The 16,849-nt window shown below is 45.8% G+C and overlaps 2 protein-coding genes across 6 annotated transcripts in view; one reads left to right on the top strand and one right to left on the bottom strand.

The window, feature by feature from the left end:
- The window catches only part of LOC122125185 (meiosis 1 associated protein), a 44,551-nt gene extending 31,355 nt beyond the window's left edge, over window positions 1-13,196 (top strand). Inside the window, exons 7-9 of the mRNA XM_042699753.1 lie at window positions 8,845-9,051; window positions 11,330-11,470; window positions 12,965-13,196. Of these exons, the coding sequence (XP_042555687.1) occupies window positions 8,845-9,051; window positions 11,330-11,470; window positions 12,965-13,120 (504 nt within the window). The 3' untranslated portion in view covers window positions 13,121-13,196. The remainder of the gene's footprint in view (window positions 1-8,844; window positions 9,052-11,329; window positions 11,471-12,964) is intronic.
- Window positions 13,197-14,044: 848 nt separating this feature from the next.
- On the bottom strand, window positions 14,045-16,761 carry Dok1 (docking protein 1). Of its 5 annotated transcripts, XM_042699754.1 has the most exons (5): window positions 16,662-16,761; window positions 16,060-16,362; window positions 15,830-15,935; window positions 15,453-15,637; window positions 14,045-15,213 (listed from the first exon to the last, which is right to left on the bottom strand). In XM_042699754.1, exons 1-5 carry the CDS (start codon window positions 16,719-16,721, stop codon window positions 14,410-14,412), a joined length of 1,458 nt encoding a protein of 485 aa, XP_042555688.1. In that variant the 5' UTR covers window positions 16,722-16,761; the 3' UTR covers window positions 14,045-14,409. The 5 variants fall into 5 exon arrangements, with proteins under 5 accessions (XP_042555688.1, XP_042555689.1, XP_042555690.1 ...); XM_042699755.1 differs by lacking the exon at window positions 16,060-16,362; XM_042699758.1 differs by lacking the exon at window positions 15,453-15,637 and having other exon boundaries at window positions 15,096-15,213.
- Between the last annotated feature and the right edge of the window lie 88 nt (window positions 16,762-16,849).

Raw genomic sequence — 16,849 nt, 5'->3', positions numbered from 1 at the left:
GCCTCTGGCCTTCAACCTATGGATCAATGTTGTATACAAATTGCTAGAAGAAACATCTTTATCTTGTTCCTTCTTTCAGTGTTACCATCACATATGGGATTAGCTGTGAGGTGTTGAGTTTTTGTTTTGTTTTGTTGCTGGTACTGGGGACTTGAACTCAAGGCCTCGTACCCTTGCTCAGCATTGTTGTTCACAACTGGCACAGTACTACTTGAGCAACACCTGCACTTCCAGCTTTTTACTGATTAATTGGGGTAAATCTTTCATATTTTTCTGTCTAGACTAGCTCTGAACTTCAGTTCTCCTAAGTAGCCAGGATTACAGGTGTGAACAACCAGCACCCAGCTAGCTGTGAGGTTTTTATTAAGATAAGAAGTTGCTATAGAGGCTTTTATTTCTTTTTTTTTTTTTTTTTTTTTTTTGGTCGGTCGTGGGGCTTGAACTCTGGGCCTGGGTGCTGTCCCTCAGCTCTTCAGCTCAAGGCTAGCACTCTACCACTTGAGCCACAGCATAACTTCTGGCTTTTTCTGCTTATGTGGTGCTGAGGAATTGAACCCAGAGCCTCATGCATTCAAGGCAAGCACTCTACCACTGAGCCACCTTCCCAGCCCCAGCTTCTTTTTTAATGTAAGAGTTTAAGGCTATACATTTCTTCTAAACCCTACTTTGGCTATAGGACTATATGGAAAATTATAGATAAATACCCCTATGTGTACACACACACACACACACACACACACACACACACACACACACACACACACACACACACACACACACACACACACACACACCCTCAACATACTAGTAAAGTATTCAGCAATACTTAGATTTGTACTACATAACTAAATGAAATTTTTCCTGGGAATGAAAAATTGTTTTAGTATTGAAAAAGTCAATCACAGAAGTATATTACATTAGTAGAATAAAGGATAAAACTTCATAGTCATCCAGGAGTAAAAGAAAAAAAAATTGAATAAAATCCAATACCCTTTCATGATAAAAGCATTCAAGCATTCAACAAACTAGGAACAGAATGGAACTTCTTATCTTAATAAAAGCCTCTATACTGGGACTGGGAAGGTGGCTCAGTGGTAGAGTGCTTCCCTTGCATGTATGAGGCAAGCAAGCACTCTACCACTGAGCCACCTTCCCAGCCTGAAAGTGTTCTCTTTTATTCTATTGTTGGAAAAATTTGTGAATGGTTAATACTTTCTCCCTTAACTTTTAGCAGAATTTACCAATGAAGCTATATGAGCCTTGTCTTTTCTTATGGGAAGTTTTCTGTATCCTTATTTGTTACAGTAAACAATTCATACAGTAGGTCTAAGGCTTTATATCTGAGCTGGCCCTGGCTATAATCCTCCCATTTGTTCTTCCCTATGTCACTGGGGATAATAGGCATGTACCACTTCACTCAGTAGTTGTATTTCCCCCTATACCTGAGATACCAAGTATAAAGCCATTGCCTGGGCTGGCCTCAAACTAAGATACCCAAATCTCTGCCTCCCAAGTAGCTAGGATTACAGGCTTGAGCCACAACTCCCAGCTTATTTTTTTGCCAGTCCTGGCCCTGAACTCAGGGCCTGTGCACTGTCCCTGAGCTTCTTCTTGCTCAAGGCTAGCACTCTACCATTTAAACCACATCACCACTTCCAGCTTTTTCTGTTTATGTGGTACTGAGGAATCAAACCCAGAGCTTCACGCATGCTAGGCAAGCACTCTACCACTAAGCCACATTCCCAGCCCACTTCTCCTTTTTTAATGTAAGAGTTTAAGGGTGTACATTTCTTCTAAACCAACTTTGGCTATATGTAATGTTTTTCTATTACTTAGTTTTAATTCATTTTAAATGGCTTAAATCTAATTATCTTGTGATTTCTTCTTTGATCTATTTATTATGTAGGATTGTATTGTTTAATTTTCACATATTTGTATATTTCCCAAATTATTTTCATGATTGATTTCTAATTTCATTTCACTGTTGTTAAAGAAAATATTTTGGATAATTTCAATCTTTTTTAAATGTATTAAAGTTTGTTTTAAGCCCTAATGTGATCTATCTGGAGAATGTTCCAGGTTCACTGTTGTTTTGGTGGTTGATTAACTGCATCAGCCCTGAAAGTGTCTCTCCCTAAACCTCTTGTTATATGAGAACAACTCTTAATTGTTTAATTCACAGTTGAAAAGTTTACTATTTTGTGCTATTTATAGGATCTAGTGAAAAACAATAACTATATTAGACTTTTAGTGAGGGTGCAGCAAAAATTTCATGTCACACTTGGCCTATCCCCCAAGAACACACCATCAGTTATCTTCCTGAGACTAGGCCCCACCACAGCAGCAACTTCCTAAAGTCCCAAAAAAGTCCCAAACAGTGCTACCAGGTGGGGATCAACCTCTCAATACATTGAGCCAATGGGAGACATTCCATACTCAAATATAACAAGAGCACTAGGCATTGCACCTTCTTCGTCTCCCTCCCTACCCCCTCACCCACTCCTGCCCCTCTGGAATAAGAGAAGCAGCAAATGCCACAGTAACTTAATTTCTTCCTCACATACTTCCAGTTCCAAAGTCCCCAAGTTATGGGCTAGGGACATGGAACAAGTAAATGGCAGAGAGCCTGCTTAGCAAGCACAAGGCCCTGAGTTTCAAATTCTAGCATCACCCTCTCCTGGCCCCCCACAAAAAATCCATAATCCAAAGGCCTGAAGTTAGATTCAGTTCTTCCTTAGTTAGCTATATTTCACTTTCTGGGTTCACTATACTAACAAATTGTATCTTTCCCACAAGCTCTTTATTCTGCCTGTGCTCTTTATTCTGCCTGTGCTCAGTGGCTGCTTCTGAAACATCCCTATGCAGGAACTGATTCATGCTTCTTCAATTGCATGCTACATTTAATCCCAAACAATACTGGTTTATGAGATTAAAGCATTCACTTGCTATATATAATAAACTCTCGACTGCCATTAACCAGGAATGAGTAATCACATTCTTTTCCTATCTTTTGATATCTGCAATGAATCAATGAGGCTGGAACTAAAAGAAAACCAGTTCAACTGTAAATTTAATAATTAAGAGTTGTTCTCAAGCTGGGTGCTGGTGGCTCAACCCTATACTCCTAGCTACTCAGGAGGCTGAGATCTGAAGGTTGTGGTTCAAAGCCATACCAGGCAGAAAAGTTCCTGTGAGATTCTTATTGCCAATCAACTACTCAAAAACCAGAATTGGATGGAGCTGTGGCTCAAAATGGTAGAGTGTTAACCTTGAGCAAGAGCTCAGGGACAGTACTCAGACCTTGAGTTCAAGCTCCACAACCAAAAAAAAAAAAAAAAAGTGTTCTCATATAACAAGAAGTCTAAGGAGAGACAATTTCAGAGCTGATGTAGTTGATCAACAAAACCATCAAGAACTAGGCTCTTTCCACTTTTGTGTTCCAGAACAAGTGGACATCATCTTCTATTTCATGGTCACAAGATAAATGTTATTCCTTAGGACCAAATCGTATCCTAGAAAGAAAGAAGAGAGAAGGTACAGGGTACAGCTTTGTATTACAAAGCTTTTCCAGAAGACTCATCCAGTCACTTCTGCTTCCATCTCTTTATTTAAATCTAGGCCACATGACCATCCTGAAATCAATGACTGAAGACTAGAGACTGGGTAGAGAGAAAGGACTGAGAAGCCAGAGTGGTAGCCAGCCAACCATGAATGAGTGCCACACCTTGCTTCACAGCTTTAATAACTAGAAGTTTATGCCAGAGTGGGGGAAGAAGACTCTAGGAGGTCTGAGCTTAGAGTATAGCATGCCACTCTGCATATCCACACCTACTCTAAAGAAAGTGAGTGCTAGCAGGCACCAATCACTCATGCCTGTAACCCTAGCTGTTCAGGAGGTTGAGATCTGAGGGACCATTGTTCAAAGCCAGCCAGGTAGGAAAGTCCATAAGACTCATGTCCAATTAAGCACCAAAAAGCCAGAAGTGGAGCTGTGGTTCAAGTAGTAGGATGCTAGCCTTGAGCAAAAAAGCTCAGGGATACACCCTGAGTTCAAGCCCCAGAACCAGCACAAAAGAAAAAACAAGTGAATTCCACCTAATAAAGTCTAAGCTTTCTTGCCTGGCACCTTCCCTAACCAAACATAGACAAACACAAACATAGACATCATCTTGCCTTGTGATAACACCTGTTCCTTTCTTAATCATTAACAACAGGCCTGGTGCCAGAGGCTCACTCCTGTAATGCTAGCTACTCAAGAGGCTGAGATCTGAGGATCACAGTTCAAAGCCAGCCCAAGCAGGAAAGTCCATGAGATTCTCATCTCCAATAAACCACCTGAAGTGGAGCTGTGGCTCAGGTGGTAGAGCACTAGCCTTGAGCTGAAGAGCTGAGGGCCAGCATTCAGGCCCCACAACCGACAAAAATAATAAAATAAAATAAAAAAGAATTAACAACAGAGCTGGGAATGTGGCTTAGTGGTAGAGTGCTTGCCTACCATACATGAAGCCCCGGGTTCAATTCCTCAGTACCACATAAACAGAAAAAGCTAGAAATGGCACTGTGGCTCAAGTGGTAGCCTTGAGCAAAATAAGCCCAGGGACAAAGCCCAGGCCTAGAGTTCAAGCCCCATGACTGACAGAAAAAAATTTTTAATTCAACCACTTTCTCTAAAGAACTCAGCAGTCATCTATAGTCACTAAGCATTTTTCATTCTGAAGACCCCAAAGACTGATCTTGGGACATCCTGAAGCACTCTTTGTTTTTTAGCCTCATATACTTGCTATGACAGTGAACATGTCCATCGTAAGTCTAATTGGCTATCCTGGCAGCCCAACCTATAACTTGGATGGTATTTTCAAGCTTGGGCCTCAACCTCAAGTATTTGGTGCCATTAACCACATCAAGGAAGAGGATAGAAATGCTACTTCCCACTTTCTTTGAATGCTTCAGGGAACTGAAGCTAAATTAATATCATCAGTTAATAAAAAGGCATTTGTCTTCTTCTTTCCAAGCCTTTTGATCCTATCTCTCTGTAAGTCAGCCCAGAAGTTTTAAAGCACTCTGCAAAATCCTTTCAGCAACACATTTTCTTTCCAGTCCCCTGACTGTCCTCACATCAGTTGTGACTTTTAACACAGTGCAGTCATTTTTATATGCCAGCTATCCAACAGGGGCTTTATTACTGTCTCTTACTAATCTTAGAGTACTATGGTCTACTTCAAGATAGAATACTGAAAAGATTCTTGATAACACCACAGTGTATAAGGATATAAGTTTATTCCTTAACTGCTGATGTACCAGAAAAATCCATACTACCATAGTTTCAATCCCTAGCATCTTACCTCAGTCACAAAATATTTCATGTTCACTCACAATCTGGGGTGACCAACCATTCCAATTTGTTCAAGACTAAGAGTTTTCCTAGGACATGAAATTGTTTATATTAAAATTTGGCAAGCCAGAAGCACTGGTGATCTAAAGTCTTGGACAATCATTAGTTTGCAAACCTTCCCCTTACTTTCTTATAAGCTCCAAGAGGACAAGGAGTATGCCTAATGAATTTCCACCCATAGTGCTTAGGATATAACAAACTCTCTCTCTCTCTCTCTCTCTCTATATATATATATATATGTAAAATCTATATACTATATAGTATATATACTATATAGTATATACTATAGTATATACTATATGCTATATATACACTATATATTATATGTTATATATACTATATATAATATACTATATATTATATGCTGTATATTATATATACATATTATAGATACTATATATTATATATATATATATATATTGTCGGTCATGGGGCTTGAACTCTGGGTCTGGGCACTGCCCCTGAGCTCTTCAGCTCAAAGCTAGCACTCTACCACTTGAACCACAGCACCACTTCTGGTTTTCTGGTGGTTAACTGGAGATAAGAGACTCACAGAGTTTCCTGCTTGGGCTGGCTTTGAACCATAATCTTCAGATCTCAGCCTCCTGAGTAACTAGGATTTCAGGTGTGAGCCACTGGCACCCAGCATACTCAATATATTTTTAATAAACATTCACAAAAAAATGAATGGATAATGTAAGAATAGAAGATTAAAAAGTAATAATTATCCAAATCCTGAGCTCTAGTGACTTAAGCCAACTGAAATGTAGTGTCCTGCAACTTCCTAGTTATCCTTTCAGGCTTCAAGTGGTCATATTCCCAGAGTAAAGAGATACCCAAACACACATATATTTCATAGGGCTGGGAAGGTGGCTCAGTATGCATGAGGCCCTGGGTTCAGTTCCTCAGCACCACATAAGCAAAAAGAAAAAAGCCGGAAGTGGCGCTGTGGCTCAAGCGGTAGAACGCTAGCCTTGAGCTGAAGAGCTGAGGGACAGCGCCCAGGCCCAGAGTTCAGGCCCCACGACTGGACCCAAAAATAAATAAATAAAAACATATTTCATGATTTCTATATCAGTGATTTCCAACTTGATGCATTTCATACATCCAATAGATTTTCCATCACATTTTGGATCTGTTCTTCAGTAAGATATCATACCTCCAGATATAAGAAAATACTAGGAAAGCATGAAGTCCTAATGGTACCCATAATGCTTGTCACATAGTACCTGGCACAAGATAAACACTCCATTAATGGATTAATGGATTTAACTAAATCCATTGTGATTCAATTATGTGTGTGGTATTAATTATACTTGAAATTAATTTTCCTAAGTCATTTAACTGCCTAAAACCTTTGAGTGGAGTCACCATACCTCCAGAAATGTCACAGAAAGATGTCACCAAAAATGTCACTACCACTTGCTGATGCCTACAAGCTCTGAGTTCTGGGCTACATTTGATAAAAAAAATAGTACTTTAATGTGTCAGAATCCAACTCCCTTTCCCAAAGAACATTCCTCTAGCCGGGCGCCGGTGGCTCATGCCTGTAATCCTAGCTACTCAGGAGGCTGAGGTCTGGGGATGGCGGTTCAAAGCCAGCCCAGGCAGGAAAGACCATGAGACTCCTATTTCCAATAAACCACTAGAAAACCAGAAGTGGCGCTGTAGCTCAAGTGGTAAAGCACTCGCCTTGAGCTGAAGAGCTGAGGGACAGCGCCCAGGCCCAGAGTTCAAGCCCCATGACAGACAAAAATAAAATAAAGAACATTCCTCTAGGGATAATTCTCTTTTATTTAATGTTTAACTAATTTTCTTAATTTTACATTAGTACAGGGCAGTGTCCCTCTGGATATAATTCTGGTGCCACAGCAGATTTTGCTGCTTTCCTGTTTTACTTTTCAATTGTCCTCCACAAAACACTGATACTTCTCTTAATGTCCTTTAAATTTCCCTTAATGTCTTTTTATCCCCCTTATGCCTTTCCTCTAATATTACTTTTTCCAATTTTTCCTTCAGAAGTAGGTAGAACTAGGTTATTTTCATTCATTTGATACAGCAAGGAGACTATGGTGTTTGAGTGATACATTTTTGACCACCACCACCACCAAGAGGAAAGAGTTTAGATTATAATTGTTCTGGCTCCATCTTTCCTGGAGTTTTATGGTTTCCCTTGGAAAACAACCAAAAAAAAATGCCTCCTTTCTGTGTCCTAAGTGAAAGGGACACCTGAAAAATCTGCTTCTAAATCTGCCTATGTGCTAACTTCTGTCATCTCCAAGGTATGTGGCAAAGTACTAACCCTCTTTGCTCAAAGAGCCACTGCTCCAGAATCCTGACCTTTCACTTCGTCCTGTGACTCACTGAGTTGATCCCAAGAGCCCTGCCCTACTAACTGCCTTGTAATAACAAAGCTTCCTTTCCATACTATGGAGGCTGTATTAAGACACATTAAACACTTTCTGGGCATTCCAAGGGTGTACCCCATTGTGCCTATTTTAACCTCTGTCAATAGCAGACTTACTCAGTCTCAGAATAAAAGCTGAGTTTCTATACTACCCTCTACAATTCTAATTCAAGACTGATTTTAAGAATTTTAAGTCTTACCAGGTGCCAGTGGCTCAGGTCTAGCTATGCAAGGAGATCTAAGATCACTGTTTGAAGCCAGCCCAGGCAGAAAAGTCTATGAAACTCTTATCTCCAATTAACCAGTAAAAAGCCAGAAGTAGAGCTGCAGTTCAAGTGGTAGAACACTAGCCTTAAAAGAAAAAGCTAGGGGCCTGGTGCTGGTGGCTCACGCCTGTAATCCTAGCTACTCAGGAGGCTGAGATCTGAGGATCACGGTTCAAAGCCAGCCTGGGAAGGAAAGTCTGTGATACTCTTATCTCCAATAAACCACTAGAAAACCGGATGTGGTACTGTGGCTCAAGCCGTAGAGCGCTCGCCTTGAGCTGAAGAGCACAGGGACAGTGCCCAAGCCCAGAGTTCAAGCCCCGTGACCGACAAAAAAAAAAAAAGAAAGGAAGGAAGAAAGAAAGAAAAGAAAAAAAGCTAAATCAGTGTCCAAGCCTTGAGTTCACAACAACTGTAAGTCTTGGCTAGAAGATGTAACTTAGTGGTAGAGTACTTTAGTGTGTGCAAGGTTCTGAATGTGATTTCTAGTACTGAAAAGGAAAAAAAAATCCTAGGATAGTCTATTTGGGATGTACAACATGAGCATTTCATAGCTCATGTCTCCTTTGTGAGCTTTGTGATGTACTCTTCTGGCTTCTTATGGACCGTGGAAGAAGAGTAGGATCTTGGTCTTAGTGAATCAGTAAAACCTCCCTCCCAGGTCCAAAGTGAAATGGCTCTTCCATCCCCACAGCACTCCTAGAGGAATTTTAGGAAAGCCTCAGTTGGGGTTGTCCTCAAAATGTGCCTAAGACTGAAGATGTATGTCCTTGTTTCAGAAAAGAGAATGGCTGTTGCTGGCCAAAGGTGAACCTTTAAGCCCAGGACACAGCCAGAGAGTTCTTGCCAGCACCTTCTATGTGATTGTGCCATCATGCTCCCTCACGCTGCTGCTGAAAGCAGTAGCCACACGGGAACTGCTGCTGCCCAACATCTTTCCTCTGCTGCCTGAGGCCCCTCCTGAAGACAGCCTTAAGATTGTGGAGGCAAGTGAAGCCCAAGTTTCGTGCAACAGAAAATGGAATTCAAGAAAGGGATGGAGGAGAGGAATGAGTCCATGAAGAAATACCTTTGGAGGAAAGAATGGCTCCAAGGGGTGTGGTAAGAGGCTCAGAGAAGAAAGGCCAGTGGAAGTCAATGCTTAGATTATGGCAGTAAGGTGAGAAGTGGAGAAATGCAATAGGTTGAGGGAAACGATGTTTGAAAAGAAAATTGAGAGAGAGAAAAAAGTCATTGGTATAAGCAAATGACTGGGATTAATGCCATCTGGGAAGACCACACATACAATGGATGAACCCACACATCTGAAATCATTAAAACGAATATGAATGGTTAGCTGTTGGGGGTGGGGCAGGGGAGAAGGGAAAGTTCCCAGAAGAGAAACTTGATAGCAGGCAAGGAGGTGAGGGAAGAAGTTAGTACAGGCAGGTCCAGTGCCAATACTGATGCACTTGGTTTTCATTTGGTTTGATATAGTTTTGTCTATGCACTGGCTACCTGTCCCACACCTCCTCCAACTCACACTTCTCTATGGAGAGCAGACTGTGAGATTGAAAAGAGGAGGGAAGTATATTAGAGAGAGAAAAAAAGGGAAAGAAGAGTATAAGGCATAAGAAAATACAAAGAAGGAGCTAAAGAAGATGTCCAAAGGCTGGGAAGGTGGCTCAGTGTAGAGCGCTTGCCTTGCATGCATAAGGCCCTGGGTTCGATTCTTCAGCACCACATAAGCAGAAAAAGCTGCAAGTGGTGCTGTGGCTCAAGTGGTAGAGCGCTAACCTTGAGCTGAAGAGCTCAGGGACAGTGTCCAGGCCCAGAGTTCAGGCCCCACAACCCACAACAACAACAAAAAAAAGGAGGAGGGGGAGGGGTGAGGTGGAGGAGGAGGCGGCAGCCAAGAACTAAAATCCTGTAAATGGCTTTTCATGCCTTTAGGTATTATTTCAGCATCCTTGAATACAGCTGTGCTGCATCTCTAGACTGGCAGTGGCAGGTCCTTGCCTTAGTGCGTGGCTCCACTTGTCCATGTCTGTGTGATGCTGTGTTCTTTAGTAATCTGTGGTAGTGTATGTTGTGTGGTTTGGAGCATCTATTTTTTTTTTTTGGTCCGGTCGTGGGGCCTGAACTCTGGGCCTAGGCACTGTCCCTCAGCTCTTCAGCTCAAGGCTAGTGCTCTACCACTTGAGCCACAGCGCCACTTCTGGCTTTTTTCTTTTTGCTTATGTGGTGCTGAGGAATCGAACCCAGGGCCTTGAGCATGCAAGGCAAGCGCTCTACCACTGAGCCACCTTCCCAGCCCTGGAGCATCTATTTCTATTTGTTGAGAAAAGAAGTCAAAAGCAGCCAAAGCTCAGAGTACTTGCCCATCATGAACAAGTAAGACCCTGAGTTCAACCCCCAGCACCACAGCGGGGGGGAAACAGGCAGCCAATAGTAGGCACTCAGAATAGCCAGGGTAGGGGGGGGCCTTCAAATGAGACTCAGATACATTGACACAAACAGCTGCGAAGGCTGTCTTTTACAGCCCCTTACCTCCCTCTCTCTTCACTGCATCTGGATTCTGTATTCCCTCTGCTGCTCTTTCAGGCTGGAGGTGAGAGAGGAGGCTCTGAGTAGGGAGAACTGGAACCACATCACTGCTGGACCATTGGCTGACAGCTGATGTGCAGAAAGGACAGAGCCTGGGATTGTGCTCTGGGCTTGGCAGCCACAGGGATGTAGCAAGAGGTGGGCACGAGTGGCCATGGCTCGCTCAGTGTCTCACTTCAGAGCCAGGGGTTCCTGGCACAGTATGCTGTGGCCGGAAAACCTGACTGCTCAGGAATTCTATGCTCCCATTTGTCTACTTCTACGGTCAACTCACCTCAGGCCAGGAACTCTCTGTACTGGGGTACTTTTGCCTTGTAGACTACAGTAACCTAACCTTACCTTATCACATAATCTGAAGACACCTTTTCCCACACCCCATCTCTTGGGCCCCTTGCAGGCATTCTGACCCCTCTCCCAACCAAGTAGCACACTTTCCAGGATGTGTATTTGGAATCCCTAGCCACCTGTGGTTGCACCTACGCCTGTACCCTTGCCTGACACTTCCAAGCATGCAGAACATCCATTGGGACACATCTATAGCTCACAGCCTTCGCTGCAGACTCAGCCTCAGCTGGGTCTGCACACTCCTCCAGCCTCTCATACTCTATTGTCTGTGTGGGACACCGTATACTCGGTGCCCTCATGTTCCCTGGGTGAAGCTCTTTCTTTCTTCCACAGAGCACGCTGGACAGCCTGGAGCTGGAGCCCACCTACAATCCCCTGCATGTTAAAAGTCACCTGTACTCATACCTGAGCAGTACTTTTGCCAAGCCTCAGGGGCGGCTTTACACAGGCTGGGAGACCCGGACTCCACGAAAGGTATGTCTTCCCTTCTATACCCCTTATATCCCATGCCCCCACTTCATACAGAGGCCAAAGGAGTCCTCCATCCCTATTGTCATAGCCTAACCCAAGGAAATAGCCCAACTCTCCTAAGAAGTTCTCCTAGATGGAAGGAAGAACCAGACCCAGGGAGAAAAAAGAAAAAGACAACTGATACTATGATCCTTATTGGGTAGGAGGCTAGTCTGCTTAGGCATTTACATATGCTAGTATTCAGGTGGGTTGGCTGTCGGCTTTGTTGTTGTTGCTGTTGTTGAGATAAGAGTCTTACTATGTAGTCCAGTCTGGCCTCCATTCTCCTGCCCCAGCCTCTCCAATGCTAGGATTCTAGGCTTTTGAAGCATGAACCTAGATTTGTGCTTAGGTGTTGTTTTGTTGGGGGGAGGGGGTTGTTTGTTTGTTTTGTCTGAGACCAGGACTCAAACTCAGTATCTGAAACTTGCTTTTGTCATTGGCTGGTGCTGTACTACCTGAGCCTCCAGCCACTAGGTGTTTTAATAATCGTATTTATAACTCATTAGTCATTTAACAGGCCATTATCCTATTAACTAAACTCTCACTGCAACCACACCCCTCTCCTTGGAAGAAAAGGCTGAAGGGAAAATGGGAAAAGAACTGCCCAAGGGAAAGAAAAGAACCTCAGTAGGACACCAGTCATTAGTCAGGCTTTATGATAAGTACTTTTACTTACAGCCTCACCTTAACCCTCCCTAAAGGGTAGGGCTGCAGTCAGTTACAGAGGCGGAAAGGAAAGCTGATCAAGGAAATAGCTTGGAGATTGGGCCCTTAGTGAAGTCAGAAGAAAAAATGAAGGTGAGGGCTGGGAAGGTGGCTCAGTGGTAGAGCGCTTGCCTTGCATGCCTGAGGCCCTGGGTTCAATTCCTTAGCAACACATAAGCAAAAAGAAAGAAAGCTAGAAGTGGTGCTGTGGCTCAAGTGGTAGAGCATTAGCCTTGAGCTGAAGAGCTAAGGGACAGCACCCAGACCCAGAGTTCAGGCTCCACGACTGGACCCAAAAAAAAAAAAAAAAAAAAAGTGAAGGTGAAGTGTTTTCATGAAACCCATATTCTATAATATTTGGGTTTCCTTTTGCTCTTATCAATTTTTCCTAGTTTTTCAGAAACAGTCTTTACAAAAAATTCATTGTCCCTTACCTAAACTATAGGAGAAGGATGTTTCCAAACTCAACCAATTTAGAGATGACAAAAATGACTAGATGCATGGGAGCAGAAGCCATCACAGAACAGGTTGATGGGAAAGCTGACAGAGGAGGGACACTGGACAAGCAGAGAGTACTGTAGAGTTGCAATGCAGGATTCCACAGTCTGTGTTCTGGGCCTTGAATCTGTCACTTTAGGGATGGGACATAAAAGAGTTAAGAGGGCATGAAGGACTAGAAGCCCAACAGGGAACAAAAGAGCTCAAAACTGTCTGGTCTTCAGAGACGAACCCTGGTTACTCTCTTTGCAGGCTGGGCAATCGCAGACCAACCGAGTTCGAGCCACGGTGGTTCCTCTGCCAGTGACCCCAGCCCCATGTGCATCGAAGATGCAAGCAGCCAGAAAGGATTCCTCAGAAACTTTCCTGCCTTCTCAGCCAGAGGAAGAGTATTCTTCCCAACCCTAAGTCATTTATGCCAAAGCACAGCAGCCCTGCTCCCCATGCCCCTGCTCCCCCACATCCATGCCAAGGCATAAAAATGGCTGTGTTAGGTCTGACCGGTCTTCCATCTACCTAAGCCTCTGTGAGCTCAAGCTAACTGAGAAACAGAGACTTCCTTCCCTATATCCCCAGAGCTGCCACCACCCTACTTCCTTTTCCTAGCATCAACTCTTTCTTTTGGATCATTTGACACTGTGGACACAAATGAAAAGTAAACACCTAGTAAGCCTCCACCATTACCGGGAGCATACTCAGCCAATCAGATCACCTTTTGGAAACTGCAACTCAGGAATAAGGATGAGGTTTGCAAATCTATTGAACCTGGCATTATTCCAGAGCAAGTGCCCTTCCCAGTACACCCAACTAAGGTCATTTCCTTCAGCTCCAAAAGGACAAGTGCTTGGTGATTGGTACCTGCATGCAAAGTATGTATGTCAGGGGCAGAGGGTATATAGAACAAGGGTTGTCACAGAGCCAAGTACAGAAGAAAGGATGTTGTGAAAATTCCCCTCCCCAACATCTGGCCCATTTTCCTGTCAGCTTCCTCATGCACAGAATAATAGCTATCATTTGTAAACCACTTTCCCTGTGCTTCAGATTACATTAAGCACTTGAGAAATGTATCATTTGCATACCAAGAATTTTGTGAGGTGGAGCCCATTATTAGTTTTCTCACACTTTATACTAAGAGGCAACAGGTGAGACTCACAGCATAGAGTCCAGACCACGTGGGCCTGAAATGACTAAGCTCTAAGCACCTATACTCTAGGCTTCCCTCCCTGAGGCCCTTTCCTCCCAAGGCCCCAAACATATTCCTAGGTGTCCTCTTTATCTCACCCTCACCCTTGCCCTGTGTCCCCTCTGGGTCTATCCACTCACAGAGACTGCTTAAACTCAAACTGACTTTAATGTGAATTTTTTTAATGTAAAAAATACATCTCTGATAAAGAACAGTGCAGGGAAAAAGATCAAGGCAACCTCTAAACAGGCACCTCAAACTGCACCCACACTGACTGAGTACCACTTTTCACAGACCTGGTGCTCCTTGGGGGAATGTAGAGGTGCTAACCCTCGGCAGAGGTCACCCCTCAGCTGGGCCATCTGCTCCACTTCCTAGGACTTCCTGGAACTGACAGTCCTTCCTCTGACCCCTCTGGTCCTCAGGTTTCACATGAGTCCCTCCCACCCTCTTGTTCCTGCTGGTTCTAACGAGCTGCTTTGATTCCCAGTGCCATCTTCCCATGTACTCCCTTTCAGGTGGAGCCCTCTGATTTGACCTCAGCCCTGTCAGTCTCTACTCTAGAAAGCCCACAGTCCCATCCCCCTGAAGCCCCACTTTTCTGGACCTTACTGTACAGGGCAGTGTCTTGGCTTTGGCTTTTGCTGCTGATGCTAGTACCAGGTTCAGAAAAGGCCAAGCCCTGAGGCTTGGGAGCTGGGCGGGGCTTTGTACTTCGAGGGGGTGGCACAGCATAATCATCAGTAGCTGGGTTGTAGGGGAGTTCATAGCCCTCCTCCTTCACCCGAGCCTGGCACCACCACGCATCCTTGGGCTCCTGAGGTAGATCATACAGGCCCCGGGGCTGAGCTGGGGCCAAGCCTTCAGGTTCATCATAGATGGGGTCCTCTTTGCAATCTGTCAACTTGGCCTTCAGCAACTGTTGCTGCACATGCTCATACAAGTCCCAATAGAGAGGTTTCTTTGACTGAACTCCCTCTTCTGCCTGAGCAGGTGTGCTGTCCACCGGGTCTGAGTATACACAGTCCTTCAAAGGGCCTGCAGGAATGCGCAGGGAATCTAAGGGCTCTGCATATAGGGCTGGGGGGCTGCCCAGCTCCTGGGGACTAGAAGGGGAAGCCAACTTCCCTTCGGCCACCTCTCCTTCATGGGAGTCAGCTCTGAGGACATCATGTCCCTGTCCTGCCTTTCCTTGAGCCTTCTGCCGTTGAATAGCAGACTCCACTGCCTGAAAGATGTCATTTCCCTGTGTTGTCTGGAAAGTGAAGGTTCCAGGGCCAGAGGGGCAGCGTCGACCAGCCTCAAAGGAGAACATGACCTAAGGAGGAGGTGGAGGGAAACACATTACTACCAGAAGCACAATAGAGATAAGGCCACAGGTCCTGAGCTAGTTACAAGTTCAATTCAAGAACTAGTTCTTCTACAAAGAAGAGACCACCTAAGAGCCTTAATGTAGGAAGAAAAGGAAATCTAAAGGGCAGAACTTCACACCTTCCTGACCAGCCCCACCTCACCTACAGCTGCCCAACCTGACAATCCTCCCACACAGGCCCGAACCTTGTCTCGGCCATAGCGACGCAACAGCGTGTAGGGCCAGGAAAGGAGTGGTTCCAGGATCTGACTCTGAGTCCCCAAGGTGAGGAGAGTCAGTTTTTCAGCCTCTACCCTCAGCATGTAGGAACCGTGAAGGTCACAGCGCTCAGAGGCCTCAGTCCTCTGCACAGTTACCCAGAACTGGGATCCTGAAAGGAATACACAATTAGACGGGGAGTCTAGGGAGAGGGTTCTGGAGGCAGGGTAGACTGAAGAACTCACTTGAAAGTCAGATCTCAAGGTCTTCCTACTTCTCGATGCGTCCTTAGACTCTCTCATGTTCCCACTCCCCAAGAGCATCCCTTCTCCTCCATCCCTGCCCAGGCTTCCCTGCCATCTACCTTCCCAGGTGGGGCTATAGAGAGAGTTCTCCAGCATCTCCAAGGCTGAAAGCTTCGGTGGGTTCTTGGGTGGGTTCTCACCCTGCGCCACAGCCCAGCCGCCTTTCTGCAATAGAGAGAGATCACGGAGGAACCCCCTTTAATCCTCTCAGTGCAGCTCCCGGGGTCAGGGGTGCCCAACTCACACCCATTTGGACCCAGTCAGTCCCTGGGCAGCGCCAGGCCCTCACCGGAAAGGCGTTCCGACACAACGTCTGCACCCAGGCCACGCTGGACAGTGCGTCCGCCGCTAGCAGGTGTGATCGCTGGGCAGTGTCCAGGCGGAAGGCAGTGTGGCCCGGCTCAGGTGGACTCTCCATGGCCACAGGCGCGACGCTCACACACTCAGCCAGTCGGATCACCTTGCAGTCCAGGCGGCGCGAGCCCCCTCGGCCACCGCCGCCGGAGCTCGACCCCTTGTGGTCAAAGAACTCGAGCCGCGCGACGCCGTGGGGACTGGCGGGGTAGAGCACGGCCCAGGTCTTCCTCCACCTCTGGGAGAGAGCGAGCGAGACGCCAGAGTGCGCGAGCAGCACGCGCCCCGCGCGCCCCCCGCGCGCCCCGCGGGGAAGGAGGGACGGGGGGGGGCAGGCCGACTTGGTGTCGGGGGCTTCCCAACCACGCAGGTTTCCCAGGGTCTTCCCAGCACCCAGGAGGGCATACCAGGAAACGCCACGCGCTTCTCCGGGGGGACGGGCAAAGCAACTTGGACGGGACGTCCCGGGGCGCTCCCACCTGCTTCCCGCCCTTTCCTTCCAGCGGATGAAGTTCGACCTCCCCTGGTCCCCGCTACCTTCGTCCCGAAGCGCTGACTCTGCAGAAAGAGCGGCCCTTCCATCACAGCCCCGTCCATGGCCCCCGGAGGTTCCTTCCGCGCTTGGCCCCGAGGTCGGAGGGCGGGGCCGGGGCGGGGCCTGCTCTGCCGGAGGCGTTCCCGCCTCTCCGCGGGCCCCTGCGGCGGGGAGGTGGGCGGGAGGGGGG

This window comes from Dipodomys spectabilis, unplaced genomic scaffold, assembly GCF_019054845.1.
Source record: "Dipodomys spectabilis isolate Male_0828 unplaced genomic scaffold, ASM1905484v1 ptg000262l, whole genome shotgun sequence".
NCBI lineage: Eukaryota > Metazoa > Chordata > Mammalia > Rodentia > Heteromyidae > Dipodomys > Dipodomys spectabilis.
This window is presented reverse-complemented; position numbering and strand designations above follow the sequence as displayed.

What these genes read in the sequence shown, in the direction of transcription:
- Dok1 (XM_042699754.1), bottom strand. Translation starts at nt 16,721, where the DNA reads ATGGACGGGGCTGTGATGGAAGGGCCGCTCTTTCTGCAGAGTCAGCGC. An exon ending in CTATAGCCCCACCTGGGAAG is followed by an intron (nt 15,638 to 15,829) that starts GTAGATGGCAGG and finishes TATTCCTTTCAG; the next exon opens with GATCCCAGTTCTGGGTAACT. An exon ending in GTCGCTATGGCCGAGACAAG is followed by an intron (nt 15,214 to 15,452) that starts GTTCGGGCCTGT and finishes CCTCCTCCTTAG; the next exon opens with GTCATGTTCTCCTTTGAGGC.